At 42.4% G+C, this 19051-nt stretch overlaps 1 protein-coding gene across 2 annotated transcripts in view; it reads left to right on the top strand.

The window, feature by feature from the left end:
* The first annotated feature begins 672 nt into the window (after positions 1-672).
* pde8a (phosphodiesterase 8A) overlaps positions 673-19051 on the top strand; it is a 75797-nt gene continuing 57418 nt past the window's right edge. Inside the window, exon 1 of one of the 2 annotated variants that reach the window (XM_088921679.1) lies at positions 673-1168. In XM_088921679.1, the coding sequence (XP_088777805.1) occupies positions 1079-1168 (90 nt within the window). In that variant the 5' untranslated portion in view covers positions 673-1078. Of the gene's footprint in view, positions 1169-13986; positions 14329-19051 lie in introns of those variants that run through there. The other variant, XM_088921678.1, reaches the window with a different exon arrangement.

The following is a 19051-nucleotide window of genomic DNA, read 5'->3' as shown; positions in this document are numbered from 1 at the left end:
GGTTTTCCATGTCTTTAAAATATCTTAAATTAATTTCTTATAGATTTAAGCTTCGCCTTTCATAAAACTATTGCCAGAAAAATGTTGTCGAAGCGGTACAAAAAAATCATAAATGGTTTATAGAAAAATTAGATTGTTGACACTTAAATAGTTCTTTAACTGGGTTACGTAACTCAAAAAGTTTAATTTGTAAAATATTGCGGTACGCTGTATAATTCAGTGCTGCTCCAAGTGCTGAAGTCATTAAGTTCTTATGCTGTTTCACTTCATTTTAAAGTACAGTATGTGACATGTACAGTATTAAAAAAAACGTTAATTACTATCTGAACTTTAGACTTAAGAAGGAATCAACCAGAAACTCCTTACAGTTGACAGTGACGTGCAAACCCAGATAAAAAGGCGATTTCACCCACGCGAATTAATTCACAATCGAGAAGGATGGTATCAATACTTATTTTGGAACTACACAACCACGCTTTCTTCTTCTCTCATGTCGAACAAAATGAACCTCATCTAATTTGCTTAATTCATAATTCAACCGATGAGGTAAAAGAGGTAGTTTAACCTAGTTTTATGAACCGCAATGACGTTAAACTAGCGCTGGTTGCCGAGTGACCTTAGTGCTTCATTTATAGCCCCGGTCCAGCGCTGCGCGCAGGGGAGGAGGGGTTTACAATCGCTCGTGCTGGCACTGAGCTCCAGGGACCGGACTCCGCGGAGGTGTGGAGGTGCCGAGGACCCCAGCACTCACACAGGACCTCACATCACATCTCTTGCAGAATGCGGTTTCCTCCAAACCCGTTCGCCGAGGTTCGATAGATATCTGTTCAAAAAGGGAAAAAGCGCTACACCATAGGCTGACAACTTTTTTTTTAATTCTCTTTGGGGAACATGCAGTAAAACTTTTCAGATCGGTCGGAACTGAGCGCATCACAAGATCAAAATGAAGCGATGGGCTTCACGGCATCTTTCGCAGAAAAGCTGCTTTTGATATTTGTAATCTGGAAATCTTCAGTTGTATTTGCACGTCAAGAAGGAGCCCAATACTGCTACGCGGGAGCGTTTGGCGAAAGGAATTATGTATCAAGCTGACTTAAAAATTATGGAAGAACAGAACATTGCACATTCTCTGGAGGCAGATATGGTTCAAAATGGACCACGGCATGAGGTATGAAGCGCAAAATACTGTACTTTTCTTTCCTAAACTCTGTTGCGCCTGAGTGTGAAAGTTGACAGATGGCAGTAGGCAGCTCTACTCCTTTCAGGGTAAATAGACTAACAAGATTAAAAAGACTTGGCCGTATTATTTAAAGGGGAAATATCTCTTTCTGTTTGTAAAAGATTGGAAAGGACTTACTTGATTTTGTGCATATTTACGCAGGGGATCACAGCACGTCTCAATCGAGATTTCTACACGCGCGATAGTCGCAAACCGACATCGATGAGCTGTGATTGAAAAACAGGTAGACTGGGGTAGGTTGGTAGAGAAGTTCAGGTCCCGCCACTAACTTTCCCCCGCACCTCAACGGTGATGGGAAAATGTCATAATTTTAGTACAGAATGACAGAGGGCAATTCAGGCTCTTCTGAAACGAAAGCAATGATTTAACCTGTTAATTATTTGCTAAATCGATCACGTCCATATAGCCTCCCGTGAGACGTCATTATAATTCAGTTCAATTCAGTATAATGCTGACATAAAAAAACGACCTCTCGCTTTGTATTAATTTTAACCTTTAACTTTTTCATTTTCAGATTTTCTATTAATCTCGGTAATTAATATTCCTGAAATGCACAGGCACTGCTTAACCAGGAGAGTGATTCTAGCTACTGTTCATTGAGACTGATTTTTTGCTGAAATTTACTACATTGTGTATGGAGGAGACAAGAGTGGGGCTGGAAGACATACAATTCAAATCAGTACAGGATCGGTTTAATAAAACCTGAGAACAATTAAAGTAATTTCAGCTTTAATGTTTTTTTTCGTATCATTTTTTGCTGTTTTGTTGAAACATAAGAAACTCTCCCTTGTCTTCCTGTTTGTGAACAAGTAGAAACTCCATCCTTACATTCTGGAGAGCAAGCAGATATCTGTTCAACCAGATAGCCCAGCCTAGTCATCTAGTGCCCTGCATGTCAACAAGCCAATCTTTAAATCAATAAGGAAATAGATTAGGAGTCAATCCAGGCTGGTGTTGTTCTCTAGCCCTTCCTAGATGAAGCAATAGAGAACAAGCATGAGATTAAGATTAGACCATCCAAGCAGATAAACGATCAATAAATTACAGAAGGCCACTCTAAATTACCTGAAAGACACAAGGCAACACTTATCTGATTTGTCAGCAAGTTGCACTCAGACTATTTTCCAAAGATTAAAATTGGACAGCCCTAGTATGTGGGTCAAATTTTAACTTGTGACCCATCAAAAAAAAAGAAAAGAAAATGGGATTTCTAGCAATGGCTTTGACAGGGAGCTGAAACTGACTTTAAATGATCCTGATAATTAAAATGCCATGAATTAAATAACATCATCTTTGTTTTGCAAGAATACAGAAATATTGTAATGTCTTTAAGATAGATTGTAGATTGTCAGTGTGTAGACAGAGATAGATTCTGCTAGATGGTTTTTAATTGGTCATTAGCACAGAATGGAGAATTAAAGCTACACTCATGAATAAAATCACTTGGGGGCAATAGAAATATCCACAAAGCTGATCCCTTTGGTACATCAGATGTATTATATATATATTCGTATGAGCTTAACATGCAGAAGTTACATAGTTATATTGTCACAGTCAGGTGCCTCAGCCAGTCGCGGTTGGCATCATCCAAATCGATAAAGCTGCCAGGGCATCTGAAGCGAGGGCAGGAGCATAGGATGTGGTCGGCTGTCTGCTCCTTGCTGTCTCCGCATTCGCAGATTGGGTCATCAGTGAGACCCCACTTGTGTAGGGTGGCCCGGAAACGGCCATGTCCGGTTCTTAGTCGGTTCAGCTTGACCCAGGCTTGTCTGGGTAGGTCATTTCCAGCGGGTTTGTTGGATACTTTGTCAATAAATTGTTTCAGTCTGTGGTTGTTATTATTCCACGCGTCTTGCCACTTTTTGTTAGCCCAATTAGTGCCATTGTCGTTGTTTGCTTCTTTCATAAGGTGCCTCATTGTGTTAGAAGGTGAGTGCCGGTTTTCTAATCGGAGGATTGTGGTGTTCTGGTTGCAGATGGCATCGTGCAGCAGGTGGTTGGAGTCATCGGAGGCTTTCAGTGCAAGGTTGATGCAACTTGCTTCTCTGCGAAGGTTAGGTGGAGAGATGCCGCTGAGAATTGGTAGCAATTCAGTAGGCGTAGATCTAGAGGTTATTCCTTGCTTGGATTTTTGCTGCTGTTTGTTCGAGATGTTGTTTGAAGGTCAGTGAGCGGTCAAGGACAACTCCTAGATATTTTGGGCTTTTCTCAAATGGAATAGTTTCGTCTTCGCACTTGACGTTGATTGTTATGTTAGCAAGGCGATTGGCGAGGTGGAAAATGCTGCTCACTGTCTTGGTGATGCTAAGTTTTAACCTCCAGTCTTTGAAGTAGCAGTTCAGCTTGTTCAGGTCATTCGATAGTGTAGTTTCTATTGCTTTGATGTCTGTGGAGCAATGTATAATAGCAATGTCGTCTGCGTATATGTACTTTTTGGCAGTTGTACATGGCAGGCCAGCTGTGTAGATGTTAAACAGTATTGGCGCCAGCACTGAGCCTTGTGGGACGCCATTCTTAAGGTAAAATTTCCTGGATTAGTCGTTGCCCAGTGTTAAGGTAAATGATCTGTTAGAGTTAGTTCTTGGATAAAGAGGACCATTTTCTTGTTTGGGATGGTACGAAGCAGTTTGAGTATGAGTCCTTTATGCCAGACTGTGTCATAAGCTGCTGTTAAGTCCACAAGAACAGCACCTGCTTTTTTTTTTTCTTGGAAGCATTGTTCGATATCATCAACCATACAGCAGACCTGGTCGGTTGTTGATCTATTTGTCCTGAAACCTGCTTGTTCATTTGGGAGCTGTGGGTCTACGATAGAGCCTATTCTGTTGTATATTAGCCTTTCCATAAGCTTGAAGGTGATGCAGAGGAGGCTGATTGGCCGGTAGCTTTTTGGGTCCTCAGGTGGTTTGTTTGGTTTAAGAATAGCGATGACTTTTGCTGTTCTCCAGATCTTAGGCATTTTGTTTAGTAATAGGCAATTGTTGAAAAATGCTAGTAGCCATTCTAAGGCAGGTGCAGAGAGGTGGGTAAGCTGTTCAGGATGCAGGTGGTCAGGTGCTGGAGCTTTCCCTGCCTTGAGGGTGGAAATCGCTGCAATCAGTTCAGAATAGGTGAAGCTGCTGTGACTGTTATCATCTGCTGAGCTGATGTAGTGATTTTCATAATCAACGTACAGTACTTCTATAGCCAAAAGAGTGGATGTCCAATTTTCAGAAGGAAGGACAAGATCAGCACTGTGTCACACAGGCCACTCACAATGTTTGAACAGCATTCCTGCAACATTGAGATGTAGTCATTAGTGATGCTGTCTCTCAGGTCTGGGTTTGATTGACAGGGGACCATCTGTGTGGAGTCTGCAAGTTCCTCTCTATTCATGTGGCTGTTCACCAGGTGCTCCAGTATAATTCAGCCTTCTCAAAACACGATGGCAAGGCTCACTGGCATTTCTAAATTGTCCCTTTGTGTGTGCGCACCCTGTCCCATCCGGGATGTGGGCACCATTTTAAGTACTGTTCTCACCAGTGCGTACACATGTGAAAGACTTCGGCGTAGTACATGCACTACAGATATAGAGCCAATTGAAAAAAGAGCTCTCTTCTCAGAACTGCAAGTTTGTATTTGTTGGAAGAGCCTGGATTTGTAACCAGATGGCACAACTGTCAGTTGCAATATGGAGAAAATGAAGAGCTTTGCAGCTCAAACAAAGAAGTCTCATTCACGGTTCTTCCTTCAGCAATGGATCTGTGTTCATTTATTTGATTTGGTGTTCATAGTCCAAAACAGTGCTTGTCAATCCCTGGTCCTGGGAGACTCCTGTGTCTGCTGGCTTTGACTGGGCACTTCATCATGTGTGCTAACTGGTGCCAGAAACTGATCTGCTTGCTGGTTTAGACTTTTTTCTGCACTCAATCCTTGGTTTAAATGCATTCTAATTACAGTGCATTATTTCTAATAACTTCAACACACTGAACTTCATGCAGTATCTCACCTAATGAAGATTTCAGGTGGGAATGTCACTGTGTGAGACACTCCCACAATGAGTCAGTGTCTTTCATCCACCCAGGCATTTTCTAACCACGTCATCCAAATCAAGGTCACGGGGGAGCTGGAGCCTATCCCAGCAAGCAACATGTGCAAGGCAGGGTACACCCTGGATGGGATACCAGTCCATTGCAGGGAACACACAGACACACCAGGGCCAGTTTTCCCAGAAGCCATTTAACCCACCAGCATGTCTTTGGGCTGTGTGAAGAAGCCGGAGCACCTGGAGGAAACCCACACGAACACATTGAGAACATACAAACTCCTCACAGATAGCACCCCAGGTCCGGAATTGAACCCGGCGCTATGAGGCAGCAATGCTAACCACTGTGCCGCCGGTTATTAATTATTTATCCATAAATCCATTTTCACTCCGCTTTCCCTGGTAAGGGTCGCGGTTGCAGCAAGCCGAGTAGATCAGCCCAGCCTTCCCTGTCTCCAGCAACATTCCAGCTCCTCCTGGGGGATCCCCAGGCGCTCCCAAGCCAGCCGAGAGATATAATCCCTCCAGCGTGTCCTGCTGGGTCTGCCACGGGGTCTTCGCCCAGTGGGACGTGCCCGGAACAGCTCCAGCGGAAGCCGACCGGGGGGCATCCTAATGAGATGCCCAGACCACCTCAGCTGGCTCCTCTCGATCTGGAGGAGCAGCGACTCTGCCCTGAGGCTCTCCCGGATCGCTGAGCTTCTCACTCTGACTGGCATTAAGTGTTTATCTGCTAGTACTTGTTCCCAGCTGGGCATTTTTACTGCAGCAATCTGAGTGAAGTACCTGGCGCACAGGTGACACCTGCAGAATCCCCACCTGATGATTTGAATCCCAAGACCCTCAAGTTACAAGTCCAGAGCCACAGCAACGACTCCACACCCCTGCCTCCGGTCTGTGCCTGTGGCTACAGGCTTTCCTTGACCTGTAGTTCCGTGTTTCTCAGTCTGGAGAGCTCATTGTTTATCCCTGGCCAAGGGGGGTGGGCTGTACACTCTGCGCTTTCCACTTTACACTGTGCGCTATGCATTCTGCACTGTACACTCTATACTGCACAATCTGCATTGTACACTCAACACTACACTTCCTTGGCAAGGTGCTGGGTCAAGGCTTTGTGGAATCAGAGGTTCTTTAGGTAGACCAATGTATTGCTGCAACCTATACCCAAGGATGCCTCTTCTGTTCAAATCCTTGCAAAGCACTACTGTATTTTCAGAGCCCACATGTATAGTACATCATCCCCATGGGCTCCATGGCTGTAACATATACTAGTGGTGTGGTCAGGATTAGCTCGGATGGAGCTGATGTGGCTGACTTTGTGCTGTTTTCATGTGTGCCTGTGGAGAATTCTCACTACAAAGATCCTGCGTCTTCTGTGAGTTCATGCACTGGCTACATTCTACCCAGCGGCAGCAAAGGGTTTATGATTAGCAGCCTTTGTGAGAGAATTAGCGGTCTATTGTCATGTCGCCATGGGAATCCTTAAGTTTTATTGTTTCGGGGAAGAAAATGTAGGCCGGAAATATCTCTGCTTTGTTTTTTGTTGAGATGATGTAATAGGGTCAAATAGGTGGAGCCTAACTCTATTGGTACAAAACAAAATGATGATACTTTTTTAGGCTGAGAAAATGGCTGTTCTGTTTGAAATGGTAGTTTGCTGTTTTAAACACACCATAACATAATGAGGTGGTTTTGATGCTTAACTAGGACTGTTGTCAGAGGACCTGTAAACAATAAATCCATCTGCAAAAATGTTCATTTTCCAAGGTTGAAGACACACATTTATGACAGTTGTTAATGTTCCTGGGAGTCTATGGCATTGGAATGTGTCTGTTATTTTCCAACATCTGTTTATTGTGTGTTTTATATTTTTTTCACAGTTTTCATAATCATTAGACATCATTCTAGTTGACAAAACTCCTACTCCTTTTTGTTTTGAAGTTTGAAAATGTAATACTACACATTTAAAACCTGCTGGCTCTAAATAATAGATTGCAATTATATTTCAACATGACATATTAAGTAACATTAAAAAGAGATTTGGATGTTCTTTCTCTAATCAACTCACCTAGATGTTTCACCGTTTCTCTAATAAATGCTAGATTTTGCACCAGAATACTGACAGGAAAGTTTGACTGTTTTCACAACTTCCAATCCCTGACATTAAACCATCCAAATATGTCACTTTCTGATATTAAGTGGCATCTTTTTTTGACAGCATAGAAGATTAATTTTAGTAGAGGACCAATTTTTATTTACTTTAATTTTTTCAAAAACGGATCAAGACAACACATTGCCTGCCTTGTTCAGTGGCTGAGGGGCCCGCACACCACACCCAAGACAGACATAACTTTTCTTAACACTGTAGATGCCAGAGCCTGAACATTCATTTTCTTCCACATCTGTCAAGTATGTGATTTGTGACAGCATCCGTATCTGCAGAGAGAATCACACCAATGTCAGAAGTTTTTAACACGGACTTGGCCCAGAGATTTACAACATTTGCTTTAAATGTCATAGAGGCATAGACTGGAATAAAAGCATTTATTACTTTAAATATTAATTTGCCGGACACAAGTTCATCACCCAATATAGAAATCTGAATATTCCTTTGTAATACAGTTAAAGCACCTTTTATTTTGCTCTATGCAGAAGACGAGGCTGCCATATAAGAATACTTATTAGCCAATCTGGTATAGTGGCACAGTTTTTAGCATTGCTGCCTTACAGCACTGGGGTACTGTCTGCGTGAAGTTTGTATGTTCGTACTTTGCTTGTGTGGGTTTCATCTGGGTGATCCAGTTTCCTCCCACAGTCCTGTAGTTACTGTCTAACAGTAGACAGTTAGGTAGCTTAATTGGCATCTGGGAAAATTGGCCCTGGTGTGAGTGTGTATGTCTGTGTGTGTGCCCTGCCATGGACTGTGATGGACATAAACACAGGGAGAACATACAAACTCCACACAGATAGTACCCAGGGCCACAGTGCTGCGAGGCAGCAATGGTCAACATTGAGGCACCGTGCCGCCCTAATCAAAAGCCTGTCCTGTAAAAATTACACATCTAACCAGCAACCACAAAAGGGCATCAAACTCTCTCTTTGGGTGAAATAATAATGGAAACAAAACTTTACATCACCCCATGCAATTAAAAGTCACAGTCACCGTGAGGGAGTGTGGCATGGAATGTAGAAAGCTCAGACTCCAAACCGTCTTCCAGGTATGTGGGTATAAATTCTGAATAGGAGGAAAATGTGCTCTCTGTAGAGTGCCTGGAACCGGTGTTGCTCAGAAAGCTTGTGCCGTCGATGCCATGTGATTTTAAATATACATTAAAACTATAGTGTAACTACAGTTTTACACATACTGCCAAAATATCAACACAAATAAATCCTGTGGTTTGATGGTGAGAGGCCATCTTAACCTTTTCTCTTCTAAACATATTTCAATTTTTCTGCTGTTTTTTTCCTTTTTGGCAAGCATGCTGACCTTCTAACTTATTTGAAAAGGTCGCTTGAAGACATGAGTTGATGCTATATTTATTTTTGTTGGTAGCCACAGAAACAGAACTTGTGAAAACGTGACCTTGTGTGCAACAATGATCTGAAAATGTACACAACAGCTTTGTCCTAGATGACAGCTCAGTATAAATACCTCGACAAAATGTAACTCAGGAAGTCCTCTCTTTCATGTTGTGCTACACCCTTCATCCGTACAAAAACTGCACAAAGTAATTACTGGAGAACCTGACAGTGATTTGCTGTTTTAGTTTAAAAGGTGTAGGTCAGTGCTTGGCTGGGTGTAAGGGACAACTCTAGCTGTCAAGCCAACGTATCACAATGTATTGCACCTATGACAATTACAGTATCAGCAGTCATGTAAGTGTTGGGCTTCAGTATTTACAAGGGGTAGCAGCGTTTCTCTCTGTGGCAAGAATGCTAATACCTTATGTGATATGGTGGGTTTTACTGATAGTTTGAAACAAATTCTTTCAGGCATGATAGGCAAACTGTGTTTTTGCAAAGGATCAAGTAAAGGTTTATTCCATCCTGAAAAGAGAGTTCTTCTCTTTTCAGCATGGAATAAACCTTTACTTGTTCCTTTGCAGCCTACACATGCTGACGCAACTACCTACTTAAACTGTATTTTTTAAAAAATATCAGTTAGGCTTTATTTGAATATTGATGCATAATGGCTTCATAATCCCTTCATGACTGCTACACAAGATGTTATGATCACATGAATAATACTGTACATTGGAAATGACATAACGTGTGGATAAGAGGTCATGACATTTGTTTTAGCGTAATGTATAGTGCTCAGTACGCTGCTATGCTAGAATTAATGTCATGACTTTTATACACATTAGGTAATTTGTGCATGTCCCTTTAAAGCATTATGCTTGTGATCACAATGTCTTGTGTAGCAGTATGAAGGGATTATGAAGGCATCATGCAGCAACTTTCAAATGAAGGAAATATCTTGGGCGCCTCCGAACAAAAAGGGGGTAGCAAAGGATTTGCCGTTATCTTCCATCCTTCACCCTCACTTTCAGTCCACACAGAAAAGAAATTCTAGTGCATAGATTCTTTAGACTTTTGCTATATAGTTCTCTGTTGTGGAGCACGTGCACAGATCTGTCTAGATCTGCATTCAACAAACGTCGCTGAAGACAACCTCCTAGACATCCCATCAGCCTTGAGTGAGAGCAGAAAAGACAACTCTGACAACTGGGAATGGAACAAAGGTTTAAGGTCAAGGACATAGCTATGTGCAAGGAAATATCTTCCACTTCCTCTGCCTTGATTTGTGTGTGGCATGATTTTTTCAGAAGATGTCCCAAAAAAAGCTTTTTGCTTTAGTTCTCTCCGGTTTTCGACCAGTCTCAGGGGTGGGCAGACGCCATGATTAACCTGTTGCGCAACGTCCCTGGGATCAGCCGACCCAGCTCCCGGCTGAGAGAGATAGGTCATATCTCATTGACTTTGCCGCAGGAATGGATTGCTAAATTGGATTACTCAGACGTTTCTTGGCAAACACGGGTTGACTAGCATTCTGATTTTGAAAGTCACTTAGCTGGTGCTTTTATCCCAGGTGGCTTACTGTACAGTGAGTAGGAGGTGATCTGTTACTCAACTGAGACACTAAACCAAGGTCCTCCTTATCATTAATTCGATTATTAATATTAACATTAGGGCAGCACTGCGGAGCAGTGGTTAGCCTTGCTGCCTCACAGCGCTGAGGCCCTGGGTTCAATTCCTGGGGTGCTGTCTGTGTGGAGTTTGTATGTTCTCCCTGTGTTCGTGTGGGATTCCTCTGGGCGCTCCACAGTTCAGACCAATGCTGCTAGGGGAATTGGCTTAGAAGAAAATTGGCCCTGGTGGGAGTGGGAGTGGGAGTGTGTCTGTGTCTGTGTCTGTGTGGAATTGTCTTGTCCAGGATTTACCCTGGTTTGCACCTGTTGCTTGCTGAGATGTGACCTTAAATTGGATGAAGAGGTTGAAAAATGGATGGAGAGATAGAATATTAATATTAATTATTCAGATCCCGTGTCTTCTTCATACGTTGAAGGGTGTGAACCCAGGAGTGCTGCCTATATTCCGCTATGAAGTTGCACAATCTGACCGTCCACAAGTCTCTCCTTAACTCACCGGGTGAAGCAGTTTCTCATTCCACTCCTCCCCCTGATCTGCTGTGCGGGGGGGCAGCGCTTCAGTGGGGTCCCCTGCTATACCAGGAGCGCTTTGTGATCTTTAGGGTAGAAAAGTGCAGCATCAATCCGAACGGGCAGTTAACTGCGTCGCAGTGACGCGGTTTTACAGGGGGATTCGGGGTGCTGCTAAGGGAGGCACAGGCAGTCAGTGGCAGAGCCAGAGCCAGAGCCAGGGCCAGTCCAGAGAAACAAATCTTTCCTTTCACCCCTGGGCCCCGAAATCAGACAACAGACCGCAAGCAGGGTTCTTAGGAAACAAAGGGCCCTGGTGCTACCTAAATATCAGCACGTACAGTATGTAAATATATACGTAGTTATATACAATTTATTGTAAGGTACATTGCTAAAAAAACATATATTGGAATAGGGTTAAGCTGGATTTTTGAAAGCGCATTGTAACATTAAAAACTGTCTTGCATTAGCGAACTAAAACTCAGTGAGAGCGATATGGAAAACCCCTGGACCAACACAGTCATTCATTCCCAGTAAACCCAGTGCAGACAGGAATGTGTGAGCAGATTCGGGAGCCCATTTTACAACGTGCCGGCTTCTCAGGGCCTGCACTGATGTACAGTCTTTGGTCTGGACAATATGACTTGCAGGGAATTGTTTTCACAAAATCAAACCAACCTTTGCACTGAAGCTACATTTTCTGTGCGCAAGTGTGCTGAACACATTCATGTTAAGAGCTCCAGAACCACGCGACCTAAGAGCGCTCTTGCAGGTAATCTAAGCAGTAGATACACCCTCAGCTAGTTTGATTGAAAACATACATGATGTGTGGTTTGTTGTTAGTGTACGCAGGGTTTGTAATTTCATCATCTGGCCTTCTCTCCCAACACTCTGTTTACCAAAGATGCGGAAAGATGCGGACTTGTCTTGATTTGAAGTGTGTCATCCATTCATGTAACAATGCTTGTGTAATTAGTGCAGGGACTTGAGTTGGCACAACCTGTTTGCAGTTTATTCTATCAAAAGCTAACATTCTGACAGAGGAAAAAACATGGGCTTTTAATCTTTTGGTATACATATGCTATCAGCATAGTTTATTTTTCGCATGAAAATAAGCCCAGTTTGTCCTGGACTTAATTTGATTTTATTGTCACTCTCAAGGTGAAACTTTTAAAAGATTTTAATCTAAAAAACTACAGTGTTGAGAAAGTGTTTTTCGAGAGACTAATTAACATTTAGCACTACTTAGGCTAGACAAACTTATAATGAGAAGAATTCCTTGCATTTGGTTAACTTTTCATCCTGAAGTTCTTTATATATACTGGGGGACCAAGTTCGTTCAGCACTGAAGGGCAGCAGGTCAGGTGGAGGAGAGTGAGACAATGTCTCCAGTAGTGTCAAGAGAGGCCAGATTGTACAAGCCCAGAGTGGAGTTCATCTAGGACACCTGGGTTAACAACGTCAGTCTCAAGAAACGTTGTGCGATAAAGCTCGTGTTTTACCAGCCAGAAAGGATGATGTTTAGTAACTTGCATGAAGAAACGAATGAAAACAAACGCGCATAGTTGGTAATTCCCTGGACCCACTAGAACCCTACAAAACGACAGGACAGCTGTGTCTTTCACGCAGTTCTGTTTTTTTTGGGGGGGAGGGTGGTTTCAGTTATTGGTTCTGTGTGGGCCTTTTCCAGTTCTATTATACCAGCTGACTGATACGCAAGACACACGGGGAATTCGCAAATGGTTAGAAGTTCTTGAATTCCAGTCTCTGTTCGTGGCAGTGAAACAGGGCGGCGCGTAGCCCACGAAAGCAGGGGAGTCACCTCGCCGATTCGGTCGGAAAAGGAGCAGTATTTTTCTCCCCGGTCGGCGCGTGAAATGAGTCACTCCTCTCGTGCTGCCTTGGGCTCGCGCAGCGCGTGTTTAAAGTTCCCTCGGAAAGCCGGGTCCACCCCGCCGCGCGCAAGCTGCCGCTGATTAGCCCGGCTCGGCTCATTTGCATTAACGTCAGTAAAGGCTGGAGGTCAGGCCTTGCGGGTGCTTTTATTGGATCTGCTGCTGTCAAGCAGTGCTGAAGAATTGGAAGGGCAAACGCTAGAAAGGCAGAGAAAGACTAACAGAAAAAAACCCAGCATTATGTGGCTGTTTCGTTCCTTCTTCTTAAATTTATGAATATAATTTACACCGGCCTGCCTTTTCCCCTCCTGCAATTTGCAACTTTAAAAGAATTCCGAGCACTCCGGCTTTTATTTTGCGTGCGATTGTATTTATTCAGAGGAGGTACCACAGGATAATTTGACAGCCTTTGCATCTTTTTTTAAAAAAAAAAACATGGTGGGCCTTTGATATACTGTAATCCTTTTAGTCCTTTTTTTGTTTCGGGAAAATGTGTTGAAAAATCACGGGAGTTTGGATACGGAAGACCTGCAAGCAAGAAGCTATCTTGTGTAATTGGTATTTTGTGGCATTTGAATGGAATGTTTGGTAGGGACTAAAAACGTTTTTTTTTATCTTCAAATCAGAACGGCAGCCAAACGTAACGCCGTGAATCTCTGAAAGCGTTAGAATGGGACCGAAGCGGACCAAAGTGTGCTAAGAGCAGGTCTGTGCCTTGTGCCTTGAACCGAGGGGACAACCAGATCGTTAGTGGGAAAATAACAAGGCAAAACGATTAGTTTTTGTTTATTTTTTAATAGTTTTTCGTCTGTTTTGGGGTGTGGAGGAGCTCAACAGCAACAGGCTTGGACCAGTAATGGATAGATAAATCTCCTGGATTGGGGGACTCCTTGTTTTATTGTGGAAGACTGGAAAACTTTTTTTTTTTTTAAAGAGGGAGTAAACGGCGATGTGGTAGGAAGACGGAGGGGAGAGTGCAGAAATGAAATGCGTGTTGAATTGAACTGCCGACTCCGAAAAACTTGAGCGCTTCTGGGATGCGTGCATTTTCAAAAGAAACCCGTCTTTGCGAGAAAAAATATTATTTACTTCATGTAAAAGGCAAAAGGGAAACCTATTTCCTGGTTGGGGGGTGGGAGGGTGGGGGGAGGAAGATATATAATTATTCATGGTGTAGGTGAGGGAAGTGGGAGAAAGCGTTTTGCCTTGGAAGATTTAAGAGAGAGGAATAAGACAGCTCCGAGGTATCCAAGGCAAAAAAAGAGAGAAAGAGAGGGGCAAACACACAGCCTTGTGAATCACAAGAAGAAACAAAGTCTTTGGTAAGAGTGGCGTCGAAGCATGGGCTGTGCTTCAAGCATCCATATCGCGGATAGCAGGGTGGTCTATCACAGTGGAAAAGAGTCTGAGGATTCTCACTCGCCGCTCCAGACCAACGCCGCTCAGCTGCAAGGAAACCCTGCCCCGGGCTTGCCCCCCAAACCTACCGACACATCTAGCTACAAGGTGAGGACCGCTGCCCCCGAGAGCGAGCACTCTGAGCACGGACTCAGTTCGGGGTCCACGGATCAACGGCGCAATTGCGCTGAAAGGAAAAGCAGTTCAATAACAGATCAATAATCTATGTATCGCAGCTGATCAGAATCACATCCCGTGGATGCGCGTTTTGGCAGCATCGTTCCCGTTCCAGACTTTTAAGTATTGGGAAAATAAGAGCGCCCCCACCACAACCGTTATGCATAGGTAGTCTGGTTGAATTGCTTCCCTTGAGATGACATGGTAACAATACGTCTTTAAAGTGCGAAGCAATATTTTACATCCTTTGTGTGACACCTCTTGTGCGCCGAATTGCATGCCTGTTTTAAAGTGTTAGCTGCTTGGATGTTTTGAAATGATTTTTTTTTTAATGTGTGTGCATCTTAGGTTTTGCAATAACGGTTTATTAGCCGAGTCCAGCTTAAACCTCCTCGTCTCTACCCCCTGTAGTAAAAGTGGCCTTAGGTAGTCTGAAAGGTGACTTTTGCGTAGTCATGGAAACCTTACTACGTTAGGATCCAGTGTAGGAAGTGAAAAGGAGTCAGTGTCTTATGAAATAGGAGAGACTCTTGTCTCCCGCCGCTGTGTTGCTCTCGGGAATGCTTTAAGGTTACAGAACATTTTTTATCTTAACATATGAGTTGTTGTTTTTTTCACGTTGCGGAATAGTCGTCCTTTTTATGTTGGCGAACGGGCTGAGACGCTGCTGTTGGAAACGAGAGTCTATGCGCGACTGAATCTCACCGTAGGGTTTTATGACTTTCGGATGCACATCGTTTTGATCTCCATTTTCAACTCGCTCCGTTTTATTCATAAAATGTCAAAGTAATAAATGCGCCTAATAAGTTGTGTGTTGAAAGCTCTATAGGGTGACCAATATCTCCTTTTTATTTATTTTTTTAAATTATGTCTCGTCCCTGAAATCAGAGGCCCCCGAAGAGTCAAAATATTGTCACGTCTGTATCATAATGTACTGATGATATCCACTAAGGATGGGGAAATAAGGCGGGAATCACAGTCTTAAAGAAACCAAACTAAACTACCATACAGCTGCTGTAAACGTGCCTGATACTTGACATTTGGGTTTGGGAGAGGAGTTAAGTTACTCCCAATAAAATACCTGTTTGCGATGGGAACGCTCAGTAATCTATGACGGGGACATTTGTCACTGAAGACAAAATGGCCACTTCGTTAAAGAATAAATGATCAGTTCCCATGAATCTGTCAGTCCCACAAGACATGTTTCACTATACTCGCATTTTAAAAAAGAGATATGTCTAAGTGAACATGTGTTGTCTATCTGGATAGTTAATGTAGATTACATAAATATATTAAGTCATTTATCTGATGATAATCTCAAAATATGTCAACTGAACTATTCACTCCAAAAAAACTGACTACTCCTGTATTTCAGAAGTAAAGTCAAAATCAGACCAGCTCCTTCTGAAACGTGAGCAGAAGTGCAATACACTACAGTATATACAATATACAGTACAAATTCATAAACTATTTAGGCGTGGTTTGGAACCGAGCATATGATTTTTACTGTGTGGTCAGCACTTCCCATCCGTGAATGGAGTAGATTCAACCATCAGCGTTAAGCACATTTATATATGTGAGACATGAAGGGTTGTTATTATTGTGTTGCTTGATTTTTGTGTGAAGCCAACTCTTACCGTATTGTGCTGGGCAGGGTAGAGTACAGCTCACGTCACTCCTTGTCCTTTTGTCCTGTTGACGTCACGGTGGTGCCTTTGTGACTTAAGTGACTCGCGCGGAGAAAGGATGATGGCGTTATGCGATTTGTCGATTAATTGTGGGGCTGTTTTGCTCCGGCGTAATTATGACCAATAGAAACTGAACACCTTCTGAACAGTTGAAAAAGACTTGCTTTGAATTCTGTTCCGTGTGATTTGTTTTCCATAATTTAAATTTCAATCCACACCGTTGTCTCAAGCATGAGCAATGATCAGGAAATGCAATTACAAAAAGTAGTAATTTTACTTTCCACCCGGTACTTCTTTAACAATCGAACTATTAGTATGTATTGATCTTTGAAACTGGTCTAGTATCCGGTTCACCGGTTCCGCCTCCCCCTTCAAACGACGAGTGCGAGTACTTGAATAGTTGGGGATGTTTCTAAGTCAGTAGAAAACAGGAAAATCGCCTTTCCTTTTTAAAATAATAGCAGCTCTCTAGACCGTGTGTATAAGAGAAATGTTATAAGAGAATTACCTTAGTTTTTTTAACCCAAAACAAAGCCCAGGGGTGAGATTTCACATGTTGGAAAGACACCCGGTTTTTACTGTGTGGGCAGCTTTGCGCGTATAGTGTTTTAGGCTTACCAAACTGAGCCTTGGTGCTTTTGAGCGTTATCCAAAATTATTTCATTTCAAAGGTGAGCTGTTTTCTTGTCGTGGGGACAGGTACTGGGTGATTTTAAACATTTCCAGTCAAGATGTCTTCAAACATGCCGGAGGGTGAAGAGATTGTTACAAATGTGATACGGCCAGTGTTGAGTTACCTCACAAACCTCTTCAGACGTTTTCAGAATGAGCAGCGTCGTTATCATTACGTTCTACATATAAATCAGTTATTTTCATGTAATCATCTTGTTATTTTCTTTCGGGATCTAGGTTTTCACTGTGCGCCTGTGTGTGAAATCAATCGTGCTTCCACAAGCGTTCACAAGCACCGTGATCTTTCTGTCATTGCTCGGAAAACAGAGAGGGTAATTGGAAATCGGTTTTGTTTTATGTTCTAGATGGAAGTAAACGCATTCCAAAGTGGTCAAGGCCCCATTCGTCGTCATAAGTGTACTGGATTGGGTTTAACTGGTGTGATTGCAGTGCTATCTCAGATTTTGCGTTCCTCGCTGATAAAGGGCTCCAGAAGTCAGCAATTTGTATGTTACGTTTGACTTGCAGCGCATGTTCATCAAATCTACGTCAGGCTCCGTCAGAGATAATCTGTAGCAGTTTTAACTCACATTTTGCAACACCCTGTATATATTTACACATACGCAAATATATTCCTTTTCTGCATACATTTGTTAAAAACCATAGTGTGGTAAAGAGTGGCGCGTTTAATCGGCATAAAGGTGTATGATGGTCGGTGGAAGGTATTTTTGAAATTTTCTTTTGCATAGGGACAATTTCATTTCCTTAATCCATCCACACGTTAGCAGAAAGCCCCCCTTTCCCGATGAAGGCTGGGATTGTGCGGAGTTTTAGTTTTAACTCAATTTTGAGACACGGTTTCGTTTGTTTTTTCATAAACGTACTTTGATGTCAAAGTTCTTTTACAACCAGACAATAAGCGATTGTGTTCTCGCCTGTTGCTGATAGCTTTATCTTGCGATTGTCATGAAGCGATGTCTGGGAGTAGTGTATCCTTGGTGTGATCATGCAAGTAAATGTCAGAAATATATATGAGCAGTGGAAGAACGTTTCTGTTCGTGTCACTCAACATGTGAGGGAGAACCCCAGTACCTTTAAGGTTTAGATCTCATGAAACAACATAAAGCTTCAAATATCTTATAGAGTGTCTATGGTAAATATGACATTTTACAACACGTTATACACTCCCAGTACTAAATAGTATAGCATGAGAAAAGATTAAGTATCCCACTCGTCGCACTATGCCTGATTAAGACGATCACATCAAGCTCTTTTCGCGCATAAGAAATCAATTGTTTTTTTAAAGACAACTTTAAACAGTTGTCTGTTCATTTTCAATTCTGATGTAGAAGCAGCTGGCCAATTGGTGTTAATGAAGTTCAGTAAGCACAAAAGATAAAAGTTGAAAGAAATGGACAGGCCAGTTCTCTGTAAAAAGTGATTATCAGCTACGAGGCTTGTATCAGTGGAGAAAACAGAATTTAATGTTATTTGTCTAGCCATGATTGATCTTTAATACTTTTTGACAGAACCGGAATACAAGCCTATAATGTGCTTTGGAATCATTGGAGTTGGTCTGTCCCCATTGTGAAAGAATCTAAAAACCACCCAGATTATGGTGCTCCAGATCATGTAGTTTAAATTTGATCTCAGAGTGCATCAGAAGAATTTGTTACTTGGTGTCACTAGCCAGATGTTTATTGCTGCACTGCAAACCAAATTCTAGTCAGAAAAGTTCAAACACAGGCTGTTACAAAGTAAGGATCTGTGTATGTTGTATTTGTACTTTTAGAGACCTAATCATGGTCAATTCAAAAGACATGTCTGCCGTGAAACAGTTCCAGAATTTGGCTCTTTTTTTGGACTTTCTGTGCCGTAAATTATTTTTAGAACTCAGAATTGGAGTGTTAGAAAACTCATATTATAGCTCATATTAGCCTCCACTGGGCCCCTGTAGTCCAAGCCTTTATTCCTCCAGGGCCTGTGCTTGTATTATGATTTTTGCCCTCTTTCTGAAAAAAGGACCATTTTGTAAGTCCCTGTCCTTAAACCTAAACCTACTGTACAAGAACGGTGTAGCTCTATTCTGTGTTGCAGTGTGATTTGTGTTTCCTTAGCAATCCCAAATAGAATGAGCACGGAAAGACACTGGAATTGTATCTCCTAGACCACATTGCTTTGTTTTAGCTAAAAGCCTTTTGCTGCATCCTGGTAAATGGGTACAGATCGAGTCTTTATTTTCGTGACACAGCACCCGCCAAAGTGCTTTTGCAGTATAAGGAATGAATGCCAAA

This window comes from Atractosteus spatula, chromosome 7 (assembly GCF_055471065.1).
Source record: "Atractosteus spatula isolate fAtrSpa1 chromosome 7, fAtrSpa1.hap1, whole genome shotgun sequence".
In the NCBI taxonomy this organism is placed as follows: domain Eukaryota; kingdom Metazoa; phylum Chordata; class Actinopteri; order Semionotiformes; family Lepisosteidae; genus Atractosteus; species Atractosteus spatula.
Note: the sequence above shows the minus strand (reverse complement) of the source record. Positions and strands in the feature narration are given on the sequence as shown.